Consider the following 20,031-nt stretch of genomic DNA (forward strand, 5'->3'; position numbering starts at 1 on the left):
GAAAGCTTGTGATTTCACATAAACCTGTTGGACTATAACCTGATGTCATGTGATTTTTGACTTCTTGGGGTTATCAGATTTCCTGGGTAGGATGCATGGCCTGAACCCTGTGGTCTATGTGCAGAGTAAGCTGTTCCACATCTGCATACTGGTTATGTATCAATCTTTATTCTCTCTTGTTTATGGGAAGTTTCTCTTCTATTCCTAAGAAGTTCAAGTGTGATGGCTTTACAAGGTTTGAACCTGTCTCATGAACAGGTTTTCCACTGGTGAATAAAGATGAATAAAGATATCAGAGTGTAACAGCAGTATGTGTAAAGGCCACCTTTTTTAACTATAAATAAAAGTATGGAGAAATAATACCAACGAATTTAAACTAAGAAACTGTGGAAGTAGATGTTGCAGTTTGAAAAATGAGTTACTGGAGTTAGTTGTTTCTGAAATGTTGAGTGAAGTGGCTGCTGGAAATATGAACATCATGAGCACATGTTCTGCACAGTTTTGCCCAGAGACAGTCTCTTGATTGGTTTTTTCAGTTGAACCATGGTGTCGCTTTGAGAGGGCTCAACGCAGTAAGAACTCAGGATTGGTTCCTGAGCAATATTGAAGGCCTCTCCAACACGCTTCCCCCAGACATTTGATTGGATAAGCTTTTGCACGGAGAGGGAAGTAACTTCCCTGAGATGAGTGCCTGTAAGCTTGGTATAGGGTTAAAGATTTGAATATTTCTTTCTGTTATTTGTATTGCTATTTTCCTAACTGATGGTATGACTGGACAAACAGATCCCAGAATACAAACTAGCTGATAACTTTTCTTGATCTAGTTAGTTAACTTGATGGTTTGTCAGCTGCAGATTTTCTTCAACAGAACAGATGTTTATTACACAAAAGAATAAATTAAAACATAGACAATTAGAATGATCTTAAGTCACACAGTAAAACAAAGTTTCAAAAAGCCAAAAGAACTGTGGATACTAGAAATCAGAAACAAAAACAGAAAAAGAGAAATTGCTGGAAAAACTCAGCAGGTCTGTCAGGACCTGTGAAGAGAAATCAGAGTTAACATTTTGGGTCCGGTGACCCTTCTTCAAAACTCAAAACTTCTCCCAACTTCAGAATTTCTGCAAAAAAGATTTCATCCCATTTCCCAACACTCTCAATAACTGAGACTCAATCCAGTGAGCCATTAGCAACCGCAGAATTGTACTCCAACACAATCTACAACCTCATGGCTTAGCATCCCCATTCTACGACCACCATCAAGCCAGGAGATCAACCCTGGATCAATGGACAGTGCAGGAGAACATGCCAGCAGAAGCCCCACGGCTATACCAAAAAATAAGGTGTCAATCTGGTGAAGGTATAGAAACAAGACTATTTGTGTGCTAAACAACATAACCAGCAAGTGATAGACAAAGCAAAATAATCTCACAAATAACAGATCAGGTCTAAGCTCTACAGTCCTGCCACATCCAGTCATGAATGGTGGTAGACAATTAAACAACAAATTTGAGGAGGAGGCTCCATAAGTAAGCCCATCCTCAACATTGAGAGAGCACAGCAGATCAATGGAAAAGATATGGCTGAAGCATTTACAACAATTTGAATTCATCTCAACCACCTCCAGTGGTCCTCACTATCACTGATACTGGTCTTTAGCCAATTTGAATGCTCCACCTGACATCAAGAAATGATCAAAGCACAGGGTACTGCAAAAGCTATGCGTCCTGACAACAATTCTGACAATAGTACTGAAGACTTGTGCTCCAGAACTTGCTGCATCCTAGCCAAGCTGTTCCAGTACAGCTAGAATGCTGGCAGATACTCAACAAAGTGGAAAATTGCCCAGCTTTATCTTGTATACAAAAAGCAGGTCAAAACCAACCCAGCCAATCACTGCTCCATCAGTCTACTCTCAATCATGAACAAAGTGATGGAAGGTGTGCTATCAAGCAGCACTGGCTCAGCAATAATTTACTCAATGGCACCCAATTTGGGTTCCACCAGGGTCACTCAGTTTCTTACCTCATTACACTTCGGTTAGATAGAAACATAGGAGATAGGAGCAGGAGTAGGCCATTCAATCCCTCAAGCCTGCTCCTCCATTCATTATGATCATGGCTGATCATTGAGCTCAATAGCCTAATCCTACCATCCCCCTTACATCTCTGGGTATTGAGTACAAGAGTTGACAGGTCATGTTACAGTTGTATAGGTCTTTGGTTCAACCACATTTGGAATACTGCGTACAGTTCTGGTCGCCACATTACCAAAAGGATGTGGATGTTTTGGAGAGGGGGCAGAGGAGGTTCACCAGGATGTTGCCTGATATGGAGGGCGCTAGCTATGAAGAGAAGTTGAGTAGATTAGGATTATTTACAATAGAAAGACGGAGGTTGAGAGGGGACCTGATTGAGGTCTACAAAATCATGAGAGGTATAGAGAGGGAGAATAGCAAAAAGCTTTTTCCCAGAGTGGGGGACTGAATTACTAGGGGTCACGATTTCAAAGTGAGAGGGGAAAAGTTTAAGGGAGATATGCGTGGAAAGTTCTTTACGCAGAGGGTGGTGGGTGCCTGGAACGCATTGCCAGCGGAGGTGGTAGAGGCAGGCACGATAGCGTCATTTAAGATGTATCTAGACAGATACATGAATGGGCAGGGAGCAGAGGTATACAGATCCTTGGAAAATAGGCGACAGATTTAGAAAGAGGATCTGGATCAGCGCAGGCTTGGAGGGTCGAAGGGCCTGTTCCTGTACTGTAATTTTCTTTGCTCTTCATTCTTTGTTCTTATCTCTTTAGCCTAAGAGCTATATCTACTCTTTTTTGAAGGAAACACAAAATGTATTGGCCTCAACTATTTTCTGTGGTAGTGAATTCCATTGGGTCACAACTCTCTGGGTGAAGAAATTTCTCCTCATCTCAGTCCTAAAAGGTTTACCCCCTTATCCTTAAACTATGACCGCAGGTTCTGGACTCCTCCCTGATTGGGCACATCCTTTCTGCATCTACCCTGTGTAGTCCTGTTAGATTTATATAGGTTTATATAGATACGCCTCATTCTTCAAACCAGAGTGAATGCAATCCTAACCAACTCAATCTCTCCTTATAGGTCATTTCTGCCATACCTGGAATCAATTTGGTAAACCTACGCTGCACTCCCACTATAGCAAGAACATTCTTCCTCAGATAAGGAGACCAAAACTGCACACAATATTATTTGTGTGGCCCCACCTTATGTAATTGCAGCAAAGCATCTTTGGTCCTGTACTCAAATCCTATTACTATGAAGGCGAACATACAGTTTTCCTTCTTTACTACCTGCTGCAGCTGGTTCAAACATGGACAAAAGAGCTGAATTACAGAGGTGAGGTAAGAATGACAACACTCATCACTAAGGCTGCATTTGACCAACTGAGGTGTCAAGGAGTCCTAGCAATACTGTAGTCAATGGAAATCAGGGAGAAAAATTCTCCACTCGCTGCTGTCATATCTGGCACATAAGAAAATGATTGTTATTGCTGGAAACCAGTCATCTCAGCTGCAGGCATCTCTGCAGAAGTTCTTCAGGGTAGTGTCTTAGGCCCAACCATTTTCAGCTGCTTCATCAGTGACCTTCCCACCATCATAAGATCAAACGTGAGGATGTTTGCTTATGACTGCACAATTTGGCAGCCCCATTTGGACTCAGAGACTGAAGCAGTCCATGTCCAAATGCAGCAAGACCAGGACACTATCCAGGCTTTCACTATAAAGTGGCATGTAACGCTTATGCGTCCAGACAATGACCATCTCCAATAAGAGACAGAAAATCTGACCATCGACCCTGACATTCAATAGTTTTACCATCACTGAATCCCCCAATATGAACACCCTGGGGGTTAGCATTGACCAGGACCTGAACTGTACTGCCTATATAAATACAGCAGCTATAAATACACGTCAGAGGTTAGGAATACTGCAGCAGGTAACCCACCTCCTGACTACCCAAATCCTATCCACCATCAACAAGTCAGGAATGTGATGGAATACTCCCCACTTGCCTGGATGAATGCAGCTCCAGCAACACTCAAGAAGCTTAACACCATCCAGGACAAAGCAGCCTGCTTGCCTGGCACCACATGCACATGCATCCGCTCTGTCTACCATTGAAAATCAGTCACAGCAATATGTACCATCCACAAGATGCACTGTTGAATTCACGAAGGCTCCTTAGATAGCACCTTCCAAATCTAAACACTTCCATCTGCTAAGATGAGGGCAGCAAATACATAGGAACACCAACACATGCAAGTTCACATCCAAGTCACTCACCATCCTGACTTGGAAATATATCACTGTTCCTTCACTGTCACTGGATCAAAATTCTGCACTCCCTCCCTAATAGCTTCGTGGATCTATGAACTGCCATTCACCACCATCCTCCCAAGGACAATTAGGAATAGGCAATAAATGTTGGCTAAGCCAATAATGCCCATGTTCCATGGATGAATTTTAAAATAAAACAATGCAGCTTTTCTTTGGTGATGTGGAGTGTAAAAGTGGTGGGGCAAGGTTTCTGTAATGATACAGCATTTACAATCACCTACCATATTTGACCATAAGACCATAAGACATAGGAGCAGAAATTAGGCTATTCAGCCCATCAAGTCTGCTCTGTCATTCAATCATGGCTGATAAGTTTCTCAACCCCATTCTGCTTTCTCCCTGTAACCCTTGATCCCTTGACAATCAAGAACCTACCTATTGCTGTCTTAGAATAGAATAGAACTCCTACTGTGTGGAAATAGGTCCTTTGACCCAACAAGTCCACACTGACACTCAGAGCATCCCAACCAGACCCATCCCCCTAATCTACACATCCCTGAACACTACAGGCAATTTAGCGTGGCCAATCCACCTACACATTTTTGGACTGTGGGAGGAAACCAGAGCACCCAGAGGAAACCCACGCAGACACAAGGAGAATGTGTAAACTCCACACAGACAGTCGCCTGAGGGTGGAATTGAACCTGGGTCCCTGGCGCTGTGAGGCAGCAGTGCTAACCACTGATCCACTGTGCCACCCCAATGACTTTGTCTCCACAGCCTTCTGTGGCAATGAATTCAATAGGTTCACCAATTTCTGGCTGAAGATGTTTCTCCTCATCTCTGTTCTAAAGGGTCTTCCCTTTACTCTAAAGCTGTGCCTTCGGGCCCTAGTCCCTCCTGCTAACGTAAATATCTTCCCAACATCCACTATGTCCAGGCTGTTCAGTATTCTGTACGTTTCAATTAGATCCCCCCTTATCCTTCTAAATTCCATCGAGTATAGAGCCAGTGTCCTCAAACATTCCTCATATGTTAAACTTTTCATTCCTGGGATCATTCTTGTGAACCTCCTCTGGACCAGTTCCAGGGCCAGTACATCCTTCCTGAGGTATGGGGCCCAAATTTGCTCACAATACTCTAAATGTGGTCTGACCAGAGCCTTAAAAAACCTCAGAAGTACATTATTTATATTCTAGTCCTCTTGAGCGTGGAACTTCCTACCCCAGTGACCGTCAAGGTGACAGCTAAAGCTTAAGGCAGCTGTCTGCTTCCAAGGATCCACTGGGTCCTTGTGTGGTATCTCACAACCCTCAACCAAAAAATGCATCAAGGTTGTTACTGATGTTCTTTGTGCCTTATCACTCCACTTCAACTCATTTACCCATGACAAGGTTACTCTGTACCCAGGGCAGTAGCCTTTGCCAACATGGCAAGCTTCTTCCAGGTACAGGCACTATCTACTGCACACACATTGCATTTAGAGCACCATATCACAATGCAGGTCATTTTTATCAACGGAAAAGGATTCTATTCCGTCAATATATACATCATCTGTACCATCAGTACCACATGCTAGAAGTCTGCACCAGGTACCCTGAAAGCTGCCATGATGTCTATATCTTTCAGAACTCCCAAGTTCCTGCTTCATTTGAAGAGCAAATGCCTTCAACAGCGATCACTGCGAGACAAGGATTCCCCCTGAAACCATGACTGATGTCTCTGCTATGCAACCCTCTGGCTGATGCTGAGCCTAAGTATAAAATGTAGCCTATTGTTTAACCAGAGCCATCATGCAGCAAATGATAGGCTTGCTGAAAGTAAGGTTCTGATGCTTCAATATTCTGGGGGAATGTTTCAGTACACCCCAGAATGTGTGTTAGACATATAACCTAGCGCAACTGGAGCAGGCCAAGTGGAAATGTGATGGACTCTGAAGAACGAGGAGAGTGGAATCTGTTTTCTGAATGGGATGCTCAATCTGGATAAATGTGAGATATATTATTTTGGTACAACAAACAAGGTTATGGCTTATGCAATTAATGGCTGGGCCGTGTGTAGTGTTGTAGAACAGCAGAAGCTAAGGTACAGGTATATAATTCTTTGAATTTTGCATCACGTATAAACAGGGTGGTTAAATAGGCATTTGCACGTTTGCCTTTATTGCTCAGTCCTTTGATGTGGAGGTGCCAAGTTTAGACTGGGGTGGACAAGGTCAGAAATCACACGACACCAGGTTATAGTCCAACAGGTTTATTTGAAAGCACAAGCTTTCAGAGCATAGCCCCTTCGTCAGAGGATGTGAGAAAGAAGCACAGAGAATACGGAATTTATAAGTAAAAGATCAAGGGGTCACACAACTGCTGAGGATGTATTAAACAAACCTAAGATGCTGTTAAATTTTTAGTCAGTTAGAAGGTTTTATTTGATTAATATGTATATGTAAATCCCCAAATTTCTTTCAAGTCACTGCCCTGAGAGAACTAAAGGTTTTATCAGTGTAAAGAAGAGGTAACATTTTAGGTCAGACAATGCATGTTAGGTGTGAAGCCTTGTTTAGAATCTGTTTGTGTTTTGGTTTGAAGTCAGACTGGTTTTATGTCTAAAATAGGAACTTATAAAATGCCACATTGACTGACTGTCTATAAATTGTATGCTTTTTGAACAAAATAGAATGTATCTGCAAATACAAATATGCCCCATAGATTTGTGTGTGTGGTTGTGTGTGTGAGAGTGAGAGGGAGAGAGAGAAAGGGGGGTACGGGTGGTAGGGGAGAGAGTGAGTGTGTGTGTGTGTGTGTGTGTGTGTGTGATATTAATTGTTGTTTAGCTTTGCTATGCTGATGTTGTAGTATTGATAACAAATCATTAATACTTGCTAAGTTATACCCTTGTTGTCTGATATCTGTTATTCTTAAAGGCTGGTTAGGAACAATTAGAGTATTTTGAGGGTCATTGAATATTTTAATTTCACTGTGTTGAGAATCCAGAGTTAGTATGTCTGATTTAGTCTGGCTAGTGATCCCTGTGTCGTAATACTGAGTAACACTGCTTTGGACGGCTGACCAATGTAAAGAGGAGATCCTGGTGTTGTTCTGAACATTTTTCTTAGATTTCTCAGGCAAGGAAGATCCTGTAATCAAAGATCAGGCCATACATTAAAACCCAAGGGGTTAGTCTAGAATTGGTTGCCATTTCCAATCCTATACTCAGTTCGAAAAAAAAGTACTTTAGTGCTATTTAACATAAATAAATGTTAATTAATGCAAAGTCAAGCCAAACCTGAAATGGCACTAATTTATAAATAAAGAGAACCAAAATTATTGTCAACTGGACTAATTGGCTTGCAGTCAGTTACGAAGCTATATTTTATGCTTATTAGCGCTTTGCTATTTAGATTTTTGCCAGCAACGTCATACTGGTAACTGAAGATTAGTGGTAGTGACCCTGAACTTGCAATAGCAATGACAACAAAATTGTAAGTGTTCATCATTACTGCTTGATACTGGCAGCAATTTTTGGTGTCCTCGCATATGCAGTTAAATCCAGAAGTTGCTTTCAGTGACTCTGCATTTCTTAATATAGTGCACTATTTAACACCCCTCCCCAACACACAACATACACATACCCAAAATCTACCATCATTTAGAAAATAATAATCTGATGAGAATTATGATTCTATCATTCTATAACTTACACTGTTTGCCTTGTTATAAAAACCCATGATAAAGTTAATGTTGAATGAGATGTAACTAGGTTTTTAAAATGCAGTACTAAGCTCCTAGTCAACAAGGTGCAGGGCTGGATGAACACAGCAGGCCAAGCAGCATCATAGGAGCAGAGAGGCTGATGTTTCGGGCCTAGACCCTTCATCAGAAAAAAAAGGGAAGATAAAATACAAGTAAATGGCCACAAATCAGCTTATAAGAACTACTGAAAGTGATATCAAAACAATAAAAAAGAAATTTTAGAAAGGGAAAACAGGAGCAATGTTGGCCCACTAAAGATTGAAAGTGGGGATATTTTCAATGAGGGGAAATGACAGACATGTTGAAGAAGTACTTTGCCTCAGTATTTACAGTAGAACAGGAGGAAGTCCTGAGGAAATTAATAGTGGATCGGGAACAGGGGCTGAATGATGAAGGGTCTAGGTCTGAAACGTCGACTCCCCTGGTCCTCTGATGCTGCCTGACCTGCTGTGTCCTCTAGCTCCACACTGTATTGACTCTGAACATTAGTTAATGTAAGTAAAATATCGGTAATGAGGAAATTAATGGAATCAAAGAGTGATGAAACTCAGCACCTGACGATTTTCATCTGAGGGTGTTAAAAAGGAAGTAGGGGAGCAAATTGTGGACACCCTGACTAAATCTTTCAGAGTTCTTGGAAAATTGCGTGTCGCTCCCTTTTTTAGAAAGCACAATACAAAATAATACTTTGAGGCTCCAAAATAAGAAAAGTGAACTAACAATAAAGAACAACAATAAATTATTCATCTTCTAAAAGCCTACATGCAACTTATTGTTGTTATGGATTTTTGCTGCTCTTCAAAGGGAAGTAAAGAATTATGCATGCCAAGCAGCATCATAGGAGCAAGGCCCGAAACGTCAGCCTCTCTGCTCCTATGATGCTGCTTGGCCTGCTGTGTTCATCCAGCCCTGCACCTTGTTGTCTCGGATTCTCCAGCATCTGCAGTTCCTACTATCTCTGATTCACTAAGCTCCTAGTTATGGTTAATAAGTCTCAGTAGAGCAGAAAAACTATTTTTTGTTTGGTTTTGAAATGGTAGATTTCTCCACTATGACATAAAATGCCACATGTTTAATTGTGTTAAAGTCTTTTTTAAATCTCTTCTGTATATGCCAAACATTTATTTTACTTCCAGTCAATTATATTATTCAAGAAAAGGATTATCATTGTTTTAACTTTCTGGTTTGCTGTCTGTGAGAATACTTTATTATGATATCTGCTTACCTTACTTGATTACATCATAGTTGTTGAACACCTGGATATCCCTCTGACTCATTACCAGATTCAAACAGACATTGAAAAAAAGGGAAATCAATGGCACGGAGATTAGTAGATCTTTGTGGACAACCTTCTTCATGATTAATGGATAGTATCATTACTATTGTCAGAAATACATGTTATTTTATATCTCCTTAAATGGAGTGTAGGATGTTGAGAGGTGACCTAGAAGTTTGTAAAATAATGAGGTGTATAGATAGAGTTAATGGTAGTCACCTTTTCCTTAGGATGGGGAATTTCAAGACTAGGAGGCGCATTTTTAAGGTGAGAGGAGAAAGACTCAAAAAAAACATGGGGGCAAATTTTTTACACAGAGGATGGTTTGCATGTGGAATAAACTCCCTGAGGAAGTGGTGGATGTGGGTACAATTACAACATTTAAAAGACATTTGGATGAGTACAAGAACAGGAAAGGTTTGGAGCGATATGGGCCAGGAGCAAGCAGGGGTGCTAGTTTAGCTTGGGATTATGTTCGGCAGGGACTTGTCAGACCGAAGGGTCTGTTTCCATGCTTTATAGCTCTATGAGTCTATGAGGACGGTGGAGAGGAGGGACATTATTTTCTGTCTGACAGGCCTGCAGCATCAGGTGCAACATGCCAAAAGGACATAATTGACATTGGGTTCTAATAATTTGAGCTGAGTGCAGTAATTGCTCATTAATTGTAAATTTGTTGCTACTCAAATGGCAAGTGGTCCTTTTCTGATCCGAGAAGCAAATGCATCTTTCGTTTGCTTTTTCTTCGGTTTTACTGTTGCTGAATAAAAGGAAACATTTTCACATTTTAAAGGCTTTCCAATATCTGATGGTCCCACATTGAACAATGAGAAGATGTTAAGCTACATTGGATGTTAGGGAAAGAATAACACTCCCTTACACAGGATCATAGATATTTTTAATTAACCTGTTCAGATGTGCTATGACACATCTCTGCAACAGGTGGGACCTGACCCCAGGCCTTATGGTCAAAGATAGGGGCAATACCAAAATGCCAAGAAAGCAAGATAGCATGTGCTGTATAGAGATGTAGTACATAGCTAATGGGACATGCTGAGGACAATAGCATGAGAAAACTTGCTAGATCTTACGGAGAGAAACGCTCCATGAAACTCCCCAAAATTAGCCAATTTCTGGTCATTTTTTCACCCTCAAGTTGAAGCTAATTTTTATTGTACAACTAAGAATTCATGACAGTGTGAATTTTTTTATTCATTCATGGGATCAGGGCATCACTAGGTAGGCAGCATTAATTGCCCATTGGGCAGTTAAGAGTCAACCACATTGTTGTGGGTCTGGAGTCACAAGCAGGCCAGTCCAGGTAAGGATGGCAGTTTCCTATCCTAAAGGGCATTAGTGAACCAGATGGGTTTTTCCTCAAAAATCAGAAATGGATTCATGGTTATTCCATCCATTTATTGAATTCAAATTCCACCATCTGCTGTGGCAGGATTTGAACCCAAGTCCCCAGAATGTTATCTGAGTCTCTGGATTAACAGTCCAGCAATAATACCACTAGGCCACTGCCTCCCCTGAACTACCCTGTTCTTCCATTAGAAAGGACACAAACTGGTTAAGAAGACACCAAAATGTGACAAGTCATCCTTTTTTTTAGAAAGCCACCAAGAAAAAAAATGAAATGGTGCCAATCCTCCATCTTATTTCTTTATAATCAAAATCTTACATTTATGAAGACAATAAGACAATACAATTTAAAGAGTTGTTTATACAATTTTCAAAAAGAACAATTTGAAAGCTTTATTGAAACTATACCTTTACAATTTAAAGGTTTTGCAAAAAGCTTTTGCAACTTAAAATACAGATATAATTTGACGAGGAATTGAAGGAAGAAGCTTAAAGCAATAATTCATTGCAATTTAACAGCTTATTAAAATATTTATTTTGCTTTATCAATGGTTAAAAATAGAATTTCAATTATTAAAGGTGTTCTTCAAGCTGGATAATTTTTGTCAAGCTTTCAAGCAATTGAATTAAGACTATAATTCAAATTTAAAGATGAAAAGGTGAAGATACTTCAGTTTTTCAATAATTTGAAAAATGTTTGCAGAACTTAAAGTGAATAATCTAATTCAAAACAAAGAAATGGAGAAAATTATTGAACCTTTAGGCTGATTTATGGTTGTCGAAACTCAAGAAAGAATGAAATTGGTCAGAATGGAAGAAATAATTCATGAAATACAGATTTGCTTCAGGTCAGCACAAAAAGTCACAATCAGAACAAGAAATGTACTATTTTATTCTTTGGGACCATTAGGACACCATACCATTAACAAACAGAATGTTACAAAAGATACTGATACTTTTAATGAAGACTTAAAATATACTTTGACAACCATTTCAATTTCAGAACCAATTCTGTTATGTAATCTGCAAGGTTCAATAAAAGAATACAACTTCCAGGAAAACGTGTTGGTAATTTCATAACAGATTTTTATGCATTGCCTGAATTTTGTGAATATGAGGTAGTACCAACAGACCTATCAGAGATAGAGTTGTCTTGCTATCTGTAGAATTGTCTTTCACAATCCAAAAAGATCATACACCAGAAAAGGTTATCCATCTTACATTCAAGAGTGAGATTTGGAAGACCATAGAAAAATCCAATGAACAGGTTTACTCCAGAAGACCATCAAGTATTGTCAACTTAATGAGGCACATACATTGCAAAGAGTCATGCAATAAATCAGCACAAATGGTGTTCAGTTCTTCTGATTCTAGTAGTCACTGCCCAAGATGTGCCACAAGAATACCTTTTGGAAAAAAGTGCATCGTTTTCAAAAATATACAAAAAATAGAAACAATTGTTGAAATCCTAACATCTGCAGAGTAGTCATTATTAAACATCTGTTGACCAACATGACTTGTGACACCAAAAGACTTTACTGGCCTTATAAGAATACACATTCAAAAAAGAAATATACACCAGTTGAAATCAGCAAATTGATGCTGAGCAACTTTCTAGTATTCCCAACAAAGAAGGCTTCACAGATTTGGAAGGACCCTTTATTTGTCTTTAACCCACAAAAGCATCTTATGATCTTGAATTAATCAAAAGCAAAGTTAACACATCAACCAAAAGAAAATGTGAAAGGCCTTTAGACAGTATTTAAAAGAGATTGTTGTAATCCATCACCCTTTTCAAAGAAGCAAAGATTCTCTGGAAATGATTCTCTGGTCAAATGTCAACACTCATATGTCTTTACAGCAGAAGATATGCATGAAATAAAAGACTCATCAGTCTATTCTTGTTTAAGCAGGAGATCATTCACCCATCCAAGTTAGCATACATTTATGAAGTTAGAGATTTGGAAGGAGAAGGGTTGGTGTTAAACCTCATATAATGAATTGCATAATGGATTAAATGAGGGGAAAATAGTTAGTGGTACATGTTGTATAAGACTGTTGGCCTGAAAAGGGGATATACATGCTAGTCAGTTCTTGTCTGTTATTATTCCTGTGGACTTTTAGTCTTACCTCAACTGTGAACAACCATGTAATTTAGGTTAGTCTGTTATTCTCCGGAGATACCAAGTTTTAAAAGGTGCTAAGCATAATATTTGTAATTAATATTCACCATTTAATTCTTTCAAACCCCATAGGCAAGTACTGCAAGAAGAGTTGATGAAAACATATCCACTAAAAATGTTCCTTGCAGAAATGATATCCACTACAAACATCTTTTACAACTGATTTAAGTGGAAATGGGGCGCCTAGAGCTTATAAAACTGTTGCAGAGATGTCTGGCCCAATGACCATTGAAGAGTGTGGATCATGGGAAAGAGCAAAAGTGCAAGGCGACTTGAGGAGGAGAAATTTATGGGTGAAGAATGCTCAGTTTTCTTCCAATGATAAGTTACTTGCTCCAATTGTGCATCAAAACCATCAAGGAAATTCACTACTATCGAAACAAAATCAAAGAGGAAGTGCATGTTACCACAACAACAAGGATTCCTTATTTGGGCGTGCAGTTAGCTGGAGAGTCAGTGTGGACCAGAGTGATACCAACAGCACAGGATTCAATCTCCATTCTGACTGGGATGGATTTGGGATTGGATCCCCACCCTGCAAAGGCATTCAAAATTGCAGTGGAACATGCATGTTTGCAGACACACTATAGTCCAGAACTATGAATGGTGATTGCCAAGAGTGCAATTTTCTGTCAATCACATGACTGAGCAGACTCTCTGCAATTCTTTTTTTCATTCCATTGTGGGTTTTTGACGTCACTGCCTAAGCCAGCATTTATTCCTAATTGCCCAGAGGGTAGTTAAGAGGGACTTGCTGTGGGTCCAGAGTCACATGTAAGCCAGACCAGGTGAGGATAACAGATTCCTTCCCTGAAGAACATTAGTGATGTTTTTCGCCTAACAATCAACAATGGTTTCATAGCCATAATTAGACTCTTAATTCCATATTTTTATTGAAGTTAAATTGTACCATTCTTGGCAAGATTTGAACCTGGCTCCCCAGAGAATTATCTGGGTCGCTGCAGTAATAGTCTAGCAATAATATCATTGCCATCTCCTCCTCACCTGCTAGGGATTTATAACTTGATATTCCACTTTTTTAACCAAAGGGTGATTTATTTTCCTTGGCTATCAAATCTTGGAGTGGATCTTGAACCCTGAGCTTGAATCAGAGGTATGGACACTCATCCCCAGACATTAGACTTCTCCACAATACAGTTTCAAAGCTCTGTAGTTGATGAATTCTATCATTGCTTTCCTAGGAAGCAAAACGTTTTCAAAATGTTGATAAATCTTGGATAAAAATTATGCAACGAGCTCATGAAATTCCAACAGTGGTTCAGTGCTGTGTGGGAGATGACACGATGGGACAGCTTTTACCCCATTTACAGGAGCAACTGGAGGTTTGCCAGAAATCCCTAACAGGGTAAGAAGATCAGTTGACATATAATATTTGCATGTTACATTTGCAATAAGTGTGGCTTACAACCAATAAGGTAAAAGCAAAGTGTCATGAAGGAAATAAGATCGGAGACTAGAATTTGTGTGGAAAGATGATTGATGAGGGAGAAATGGGTTTTCAGTAATGTAGCACCAAATTTGGGATTAGAAGAAGCTGGACCAATGAAATTTATTTCATTTGAACTAAGCTAGGTTCAGTGTTCTTCCAAGATATATAATTTGGACTGGAAAAAAAATGAGAAATTTCATGAGAAAAGACAACAGTCCAGGTAATGTTTTGAGGAATGACAACTAGTGTGTGATCGCGAAAGACAGAATTTTTTCATTTAATCCGTTCATAGAATGTTGGCATTGCAAGCTAGCCAATAATTAATTTCCATCCTTAACTGCACAAGCAAAATGAGCCAGAGTAGGAATAAAGTTTTGAAAAGTCAAAATTAAAGACTTTTTAACTTAATGCATGCAGCCTTCAGAACTATATAGATGAATTTAGCGGAGTCAGTGACTTAGTGGTAATGTCATTGGACTAATAGTCCAGAACCAAGGCAAATTTTCTTAAATATATTCATTTTTAGGATGTGGATGCCGTTGGCTGGGGCAGCATTTATCACCAATCCCTCATTGCCAGTAAAGTGGTGGTTAACTGCCTTCTTGAATTGCTACAGTCCATTGGAGCCTTAAGTCAGTGATAGGGAAATTATTGCAGAAGATTCTTAGTGAAAGAGTAATTCTGACTGGAGATCTATGACCAGTGGTATTTTGTCGAGATTAGTGCTGAGACTCCTATTGTTTGTAATACATATGAATGATTTGAAGAAGAATTTAGGTGGTCTGATTAATAAGTTTGCGAATGACACAAAGATTGAGGGAGCTACAGATAGTGAGGAGGATTGCCAGAGGATACAGCAGGATAGAGATAGCTGGAGATTTGGGCAGAGAAATGCCAGAGAGAACTTAATCTGGACAAATGCAAAGTGATGCATTTTGGAAGATCTAATGCACGATGTAGGTTTACAGTAAATAGCAGAATCTTTCGTGGCATCAGCTTAGAGAGGGATCTAGGCATATAGGTCCAGGGTTCCCTAAAAATGGCAACATAAATGGATAAGATGGTCAGGAAGGCATATGGCGTGCTTGCCTTCATCAGTCAGGGCATAGAGTATAAAAATTGACAAGTCATGTTGCAGCTGTATAGAACTTTAGTTAAGCCACGTTTGGAATATTGCATACAGTTCGGGTCACCACATTACCAGAAGGATGTGAAAGCTTTGCAGAGAGGTCAGAAATGGTTTACCAGGATATGGTCTGGTTGGAGGGTATTAGCTATGAAGAGAGATTGAACAAACCTGGTTTGTTTTCACTTCAACATCGAAGAATGAGGGGTGACTTGATAGAAGTTAACAAAATTCTGAGAAGTGTGGATTGAATGGATAGTTGGAGTCCTTTTCCCAGGGTAGAAGTGTCAGTTACTAGGGGACATAGATTTAAGGTAAAGGGGTGTAAGTTTAAAGAAGAGAGGATAGGCAAGTATTTTTCACAGAGGGTGTTAAGTGCCTGGAATGCACTACCAGATGAAGTGGCGGAGGTAGATACAACAGCAATGTTTAAGAGGCATCTTGACAGATATCATAGAATCATAGAATCCCTACAGTGTGGAAGCAGGCCCTTCGGCCCAACAAGTCCACACCGAACCTCAGACCATTCCACCCAGACCCATCCCCCTATAACCCACCTAATCTACACCTCCCTGAACATTACGGGCAATATAGCATGGCCAATCCACCTAGCCTGCACATCTTTGGACTGTAGGAGGAAACCGGAGCACCCGGAGGAAACCCACACAGACACGGGGAGAATATGCAAACTCCACACACAGTCGCCCGAGGCTGGAATTGAACCCAGACAGGGAATAGAGGGATACAGATCATGTAGAGGGCAAAGGTTTTTAGTTTAGAAAGTCATCATGTGTCAGCACAGTCTTGGTGGGCCAAAGGGCCTGTTCCTGGGCCTTACTGTTCTTTGATATTTGGTCTTTGAATATTGGATCAGCCATGATCATATTAAATTGCTGAGCAGGCTTAAGAGACCAAGTGGCCTACTTCAGTTCCTATTTCTTCTGTTCTAATGATCTTGTGGTCAAATTGCACCAAATGCCATAGTGGGATTCAAACTCATGTCCCTAGAACATCTTAAAACTTCTTTCCTGATGGACAAACTTGGTTTGTTTTCACTAGAATGTCGAAAGATGAGGGGCAACCTGATAGAAGCTCTAAGTTCATCTGCTTTACCTGTCATACTCCTCACATTAAAACAAATACACATCAGACTGAAGGATTTAGAGGGATATGGATCAAATTCTGGCAAATGGGACTAGATTAATTTAGGATATATGGTCGGCAAGGAGGAGTGCCTGTTTCCATGCTTTACATCTCTGTGACTCTATGACTACAAGTTCTGTTGTGTTCGCTAAACTCTCCTGGTCTGTTCTTCTTTTTCATCTTATTGGCCTTAGTCTCTGACTCCTCTTTGGTCATTTTACTGACTGTCTTACTGCTCTGGTTCCTGTGCCCCTGCCTTACTAGCTTAAACACTTCCAAGTGACACGAGCAAACCTCCCTGCTTCAATATTGGTGCCCCTCCAGTTTAGGTACAACACTTCCTTCTTGTAAAGGCCCCACCTACACCAGAAGACGTCTCAATGATCCACATAGCTGAAATCCTCCCTCCTACACCAGCTCACTAGCTGTGTATTTAACTGTATTATCTTCCTATTCCTAGCCTCACAGGAATGTGCACAGAATTAATCTCAAGATTACAACCCTAGTGGTCCTGTTTTTCATCTTCCTTCTTAACTCCCTGAACTTCCTTTGCAGGATGTCATCTCTCTTTCTGCCTATGTCATTAGTATCACAATCTCTGGCAGCTCACCCTTCCACTTCAGAATATCCTGTGCTCAATTGGAGACATCCTTGAGCCAGGCACCAGGGAAACAACACACCATCCTGGAGTCTCACATGCAGCCAAAGAAATACCCCTTGTGCCCCTGACTACAGAGTCCCCTCTACCCTATCTATTGAACATAGGAGACAAAAGGTAATGGTAGAGGGTTGTTTTTCAGACTGGAGGTCTGTTGCCAGCAGTGTGCCACTAGGATCAGTGCTGGATCCATTGCATCTTGTCATTTATACACATGATTTGGTTGTGATAATGGAAGGATTCTGGTTAGTAAGTTGGCATCAAAATTGGTGGTGTATTGGACAGTGAAGAAAGTTGTCTAAAAGTACAATGGGACCTTGGTCAGATGGGCAAATGGGCCCAGGAGTGGCACCTCCTCACTATTCTAAGCCCCAGACACATCTTCCAGGTGAAGTAGCGATTTACTTGTGCTACACTCAATCCAGTCAACTGTATTCACTCACAATTCTGCCTTCTGTACATTGGACAGACAAAAAGCAGACTGGGTGATCGCTTTGTGGAATATTTATGTTCTGTCCATAAAAGTACCTCCTGTGCTTGCCACTTCAATTCACCACAGTGTTGCTCTGCCAATATTTCTGTCTCAAGCCTGTTGCAGTGCTACAGCATGGCTCAAAGCAGCTGTGATTCTGAAATCATACAAAACATTCTCGTAAAACCCACACATTCCTGAATGTTTCTCACTTAGTTTTAGGAACAGGGTATTCTGTCAGAGCTTTCATTTTCACTGTTCTGACCTAACTGAGTAATTATTGCTTTCACAAGTCCACTTTTGGCTAAATTTATTACTAAGTCAGCCAACTTTAATTGCTTAAACAGGTCTTCTGTTTATCTCACATTCTCTTCCCTTGTGTTATAATATACCACAACATCATCTAAATTAATTACACATTTGCAAGCCTCACTTGATGTTAGCTCACTTGATTCATAAGCCTCTGAAATGTGGCTGGGACGTTCTCTAATCCAAATGACATCACTCGACATTGACATAACCAGTTTGGCATAACAAAATGGATATTCCTTTAGCCTTTGAGTTGATGGCTCTTTCCAGACTTTTTCAATACATCAATCTTTGAAAGAAATGAGATACTGCCAACCTCTGACCACATTTACCTTTCTATAATCTATAAAGAAACTAATTGCTCCACTCATTTAGGAACTATCAGTATTGGTGCACTCTATTTGTTTTGACTAGGTTCAATCAAGTAATTTTCCAGCATATACTAAATCTGTTTCCACACAAACTTGTTTTCCTGGACTCATCTGCAATGCTTTGTTTTATTTATGTGATAAGAATGCTGATTTATCAATCCTGACTCTCCTACATCCACATTGTGGCTTGCTAATGTAGTACAAATCGGTGTATCTTTATAGATTACCTTGTCGTTACTAAGTTATTGGCCTTCTGAATGGACCTCTCAAATTTCAGACTTAATGTTGATGTAACTCTTCGTGTACCTTCTCTGCAGCCATACCATTGTATTCCTCACGTTGTACTATTACCCTTATGGACTTTGCATGGTATGATCTGCCTGTACTGCACACAAAACAAAACTTTTCACTGTAACTAGGTACGTGTGATGGTAATAAATCAAATCAAATCAAAATCAAAAGTAGTTTTATAAGATCCTCCTATTGATTTTTCTCTAAATATAGAGAACATTGTGTTTACAAGGCCCAATATTTCTGTAGTCACTAGTCAAATTGTAGGTGGGTCCTTTGAGAATTGTCTCTCTCTCCTTCTATCTCACTCTTAATATCTCTATCGTCTTCCACTACTCTTACCACCTGACACTTGTCCTTCCTTATCCTCTTCCTTATGCTAATACCTTTACAATGTGTTTATATGACATTACTGATCAAAGGATGAATAATTTATTTTCTCAGAATCGTGGTGCTCCCCAGGGATCAGTGTTGGGGCTCTTGCTTTTCCTGATTTATATAAACAATGTGGAGATGGGTGTTGAGGGCAAAATCTCTAAATTTGCAGAAGATACAAAGTAAGGGAGAATATGATTTATGAGGATGACACTGAGCGATTTCAAAGGGGCATTAACAAGTTGGCCACATAGGCAAACACCTGGCAGATGAATTTCAATTCAGAGAAGTGTGAGGTAATGCTTTTGGTACAAGAAACATGGAGAGACCATATGAGCTCAATGATACAAATTTCAGAGGAGTACAGGAGTAGTGGGATCCAAGATTCATGCACATAATTCTCTGAAGGTGGCCAGGCAAATTGAAACAGTTAAGAAGGCTTATAGGATCCTTGAATTTGTATATAAAGTCATAGAGTACAAAAGCAAGGAAGCGATGATACACCTCAACAAATCATTTGCCGGACCACATTTTGAGTATTGTGTTCAGTGCTGGGCAACTTACTTAAGGAAAGATGTTAAAGGCCAGGAGACAGTGCAAAGCATATTTATTAGAATGTTACCAGGAATACTAGAATGATACCAAGGGCGGTACAGTGGCTCAGTGATTAGCACTGTAGCCTCACAGTGCCAGGGGTCCAGGTTCAATTCCACCCTCAGGCAACCGTCTGTGTGGAGTTTGCACATTCTCCCCATGTCTGCACAGGTTTCCTCCAGATGCTCTGGTTTCTCCCTACAGTCCAAAGCTGTGCAGGCTAGGTGGATTGGCCATGCTAAATTGCCCAGGGATGTGTAGATTAGATGAGCTATAGGGGGATAGGTCTGGGTGGGATGCTCTGAGTGTCATTGTGGACTCATAGGGCTGAAGGGCCTGTTTCCTACACTGTAGGGATTCT

At 40.2% G+C, this 20,031-nt stretch overlaps 1 protein-coding gene across 1 annotated transcript in view; it reads left to right on the top strand.

Moving 5' to 3' along the window:
- LOC109930964 (dynein axonemal heavy chain 8-like) overlaps positions 1–20,031 on the top strand; it is a 2,199,840-nt gene that overhangs the window by 1,806,120 nt on the left and 373,689 nt on the right. Inside the window, 1 exon segment of the mRNA XM_048596622.1 lies at positions 14,084–14,247. Within this exon segment, the coding sequence (XP_048452579.1) occupies positions 14,084–14,247 (164 nt within the window).

Source organism: Rhincodon typus, chromosome 5 (assembly GCF_021869965.1).
Source record: "Rhincodon typus isolate 14 chromosome 5, sRhiTyp1.1, whole genome shotgun sequence".
NCBI classification, from domain to species: domain Eukaryota; kingdom Metazoa; phylum Chordata; class Chondrichthyes; order Orectolobiformes; family Rhincodontidae; genus Rhincodon; species Rhincodon typus.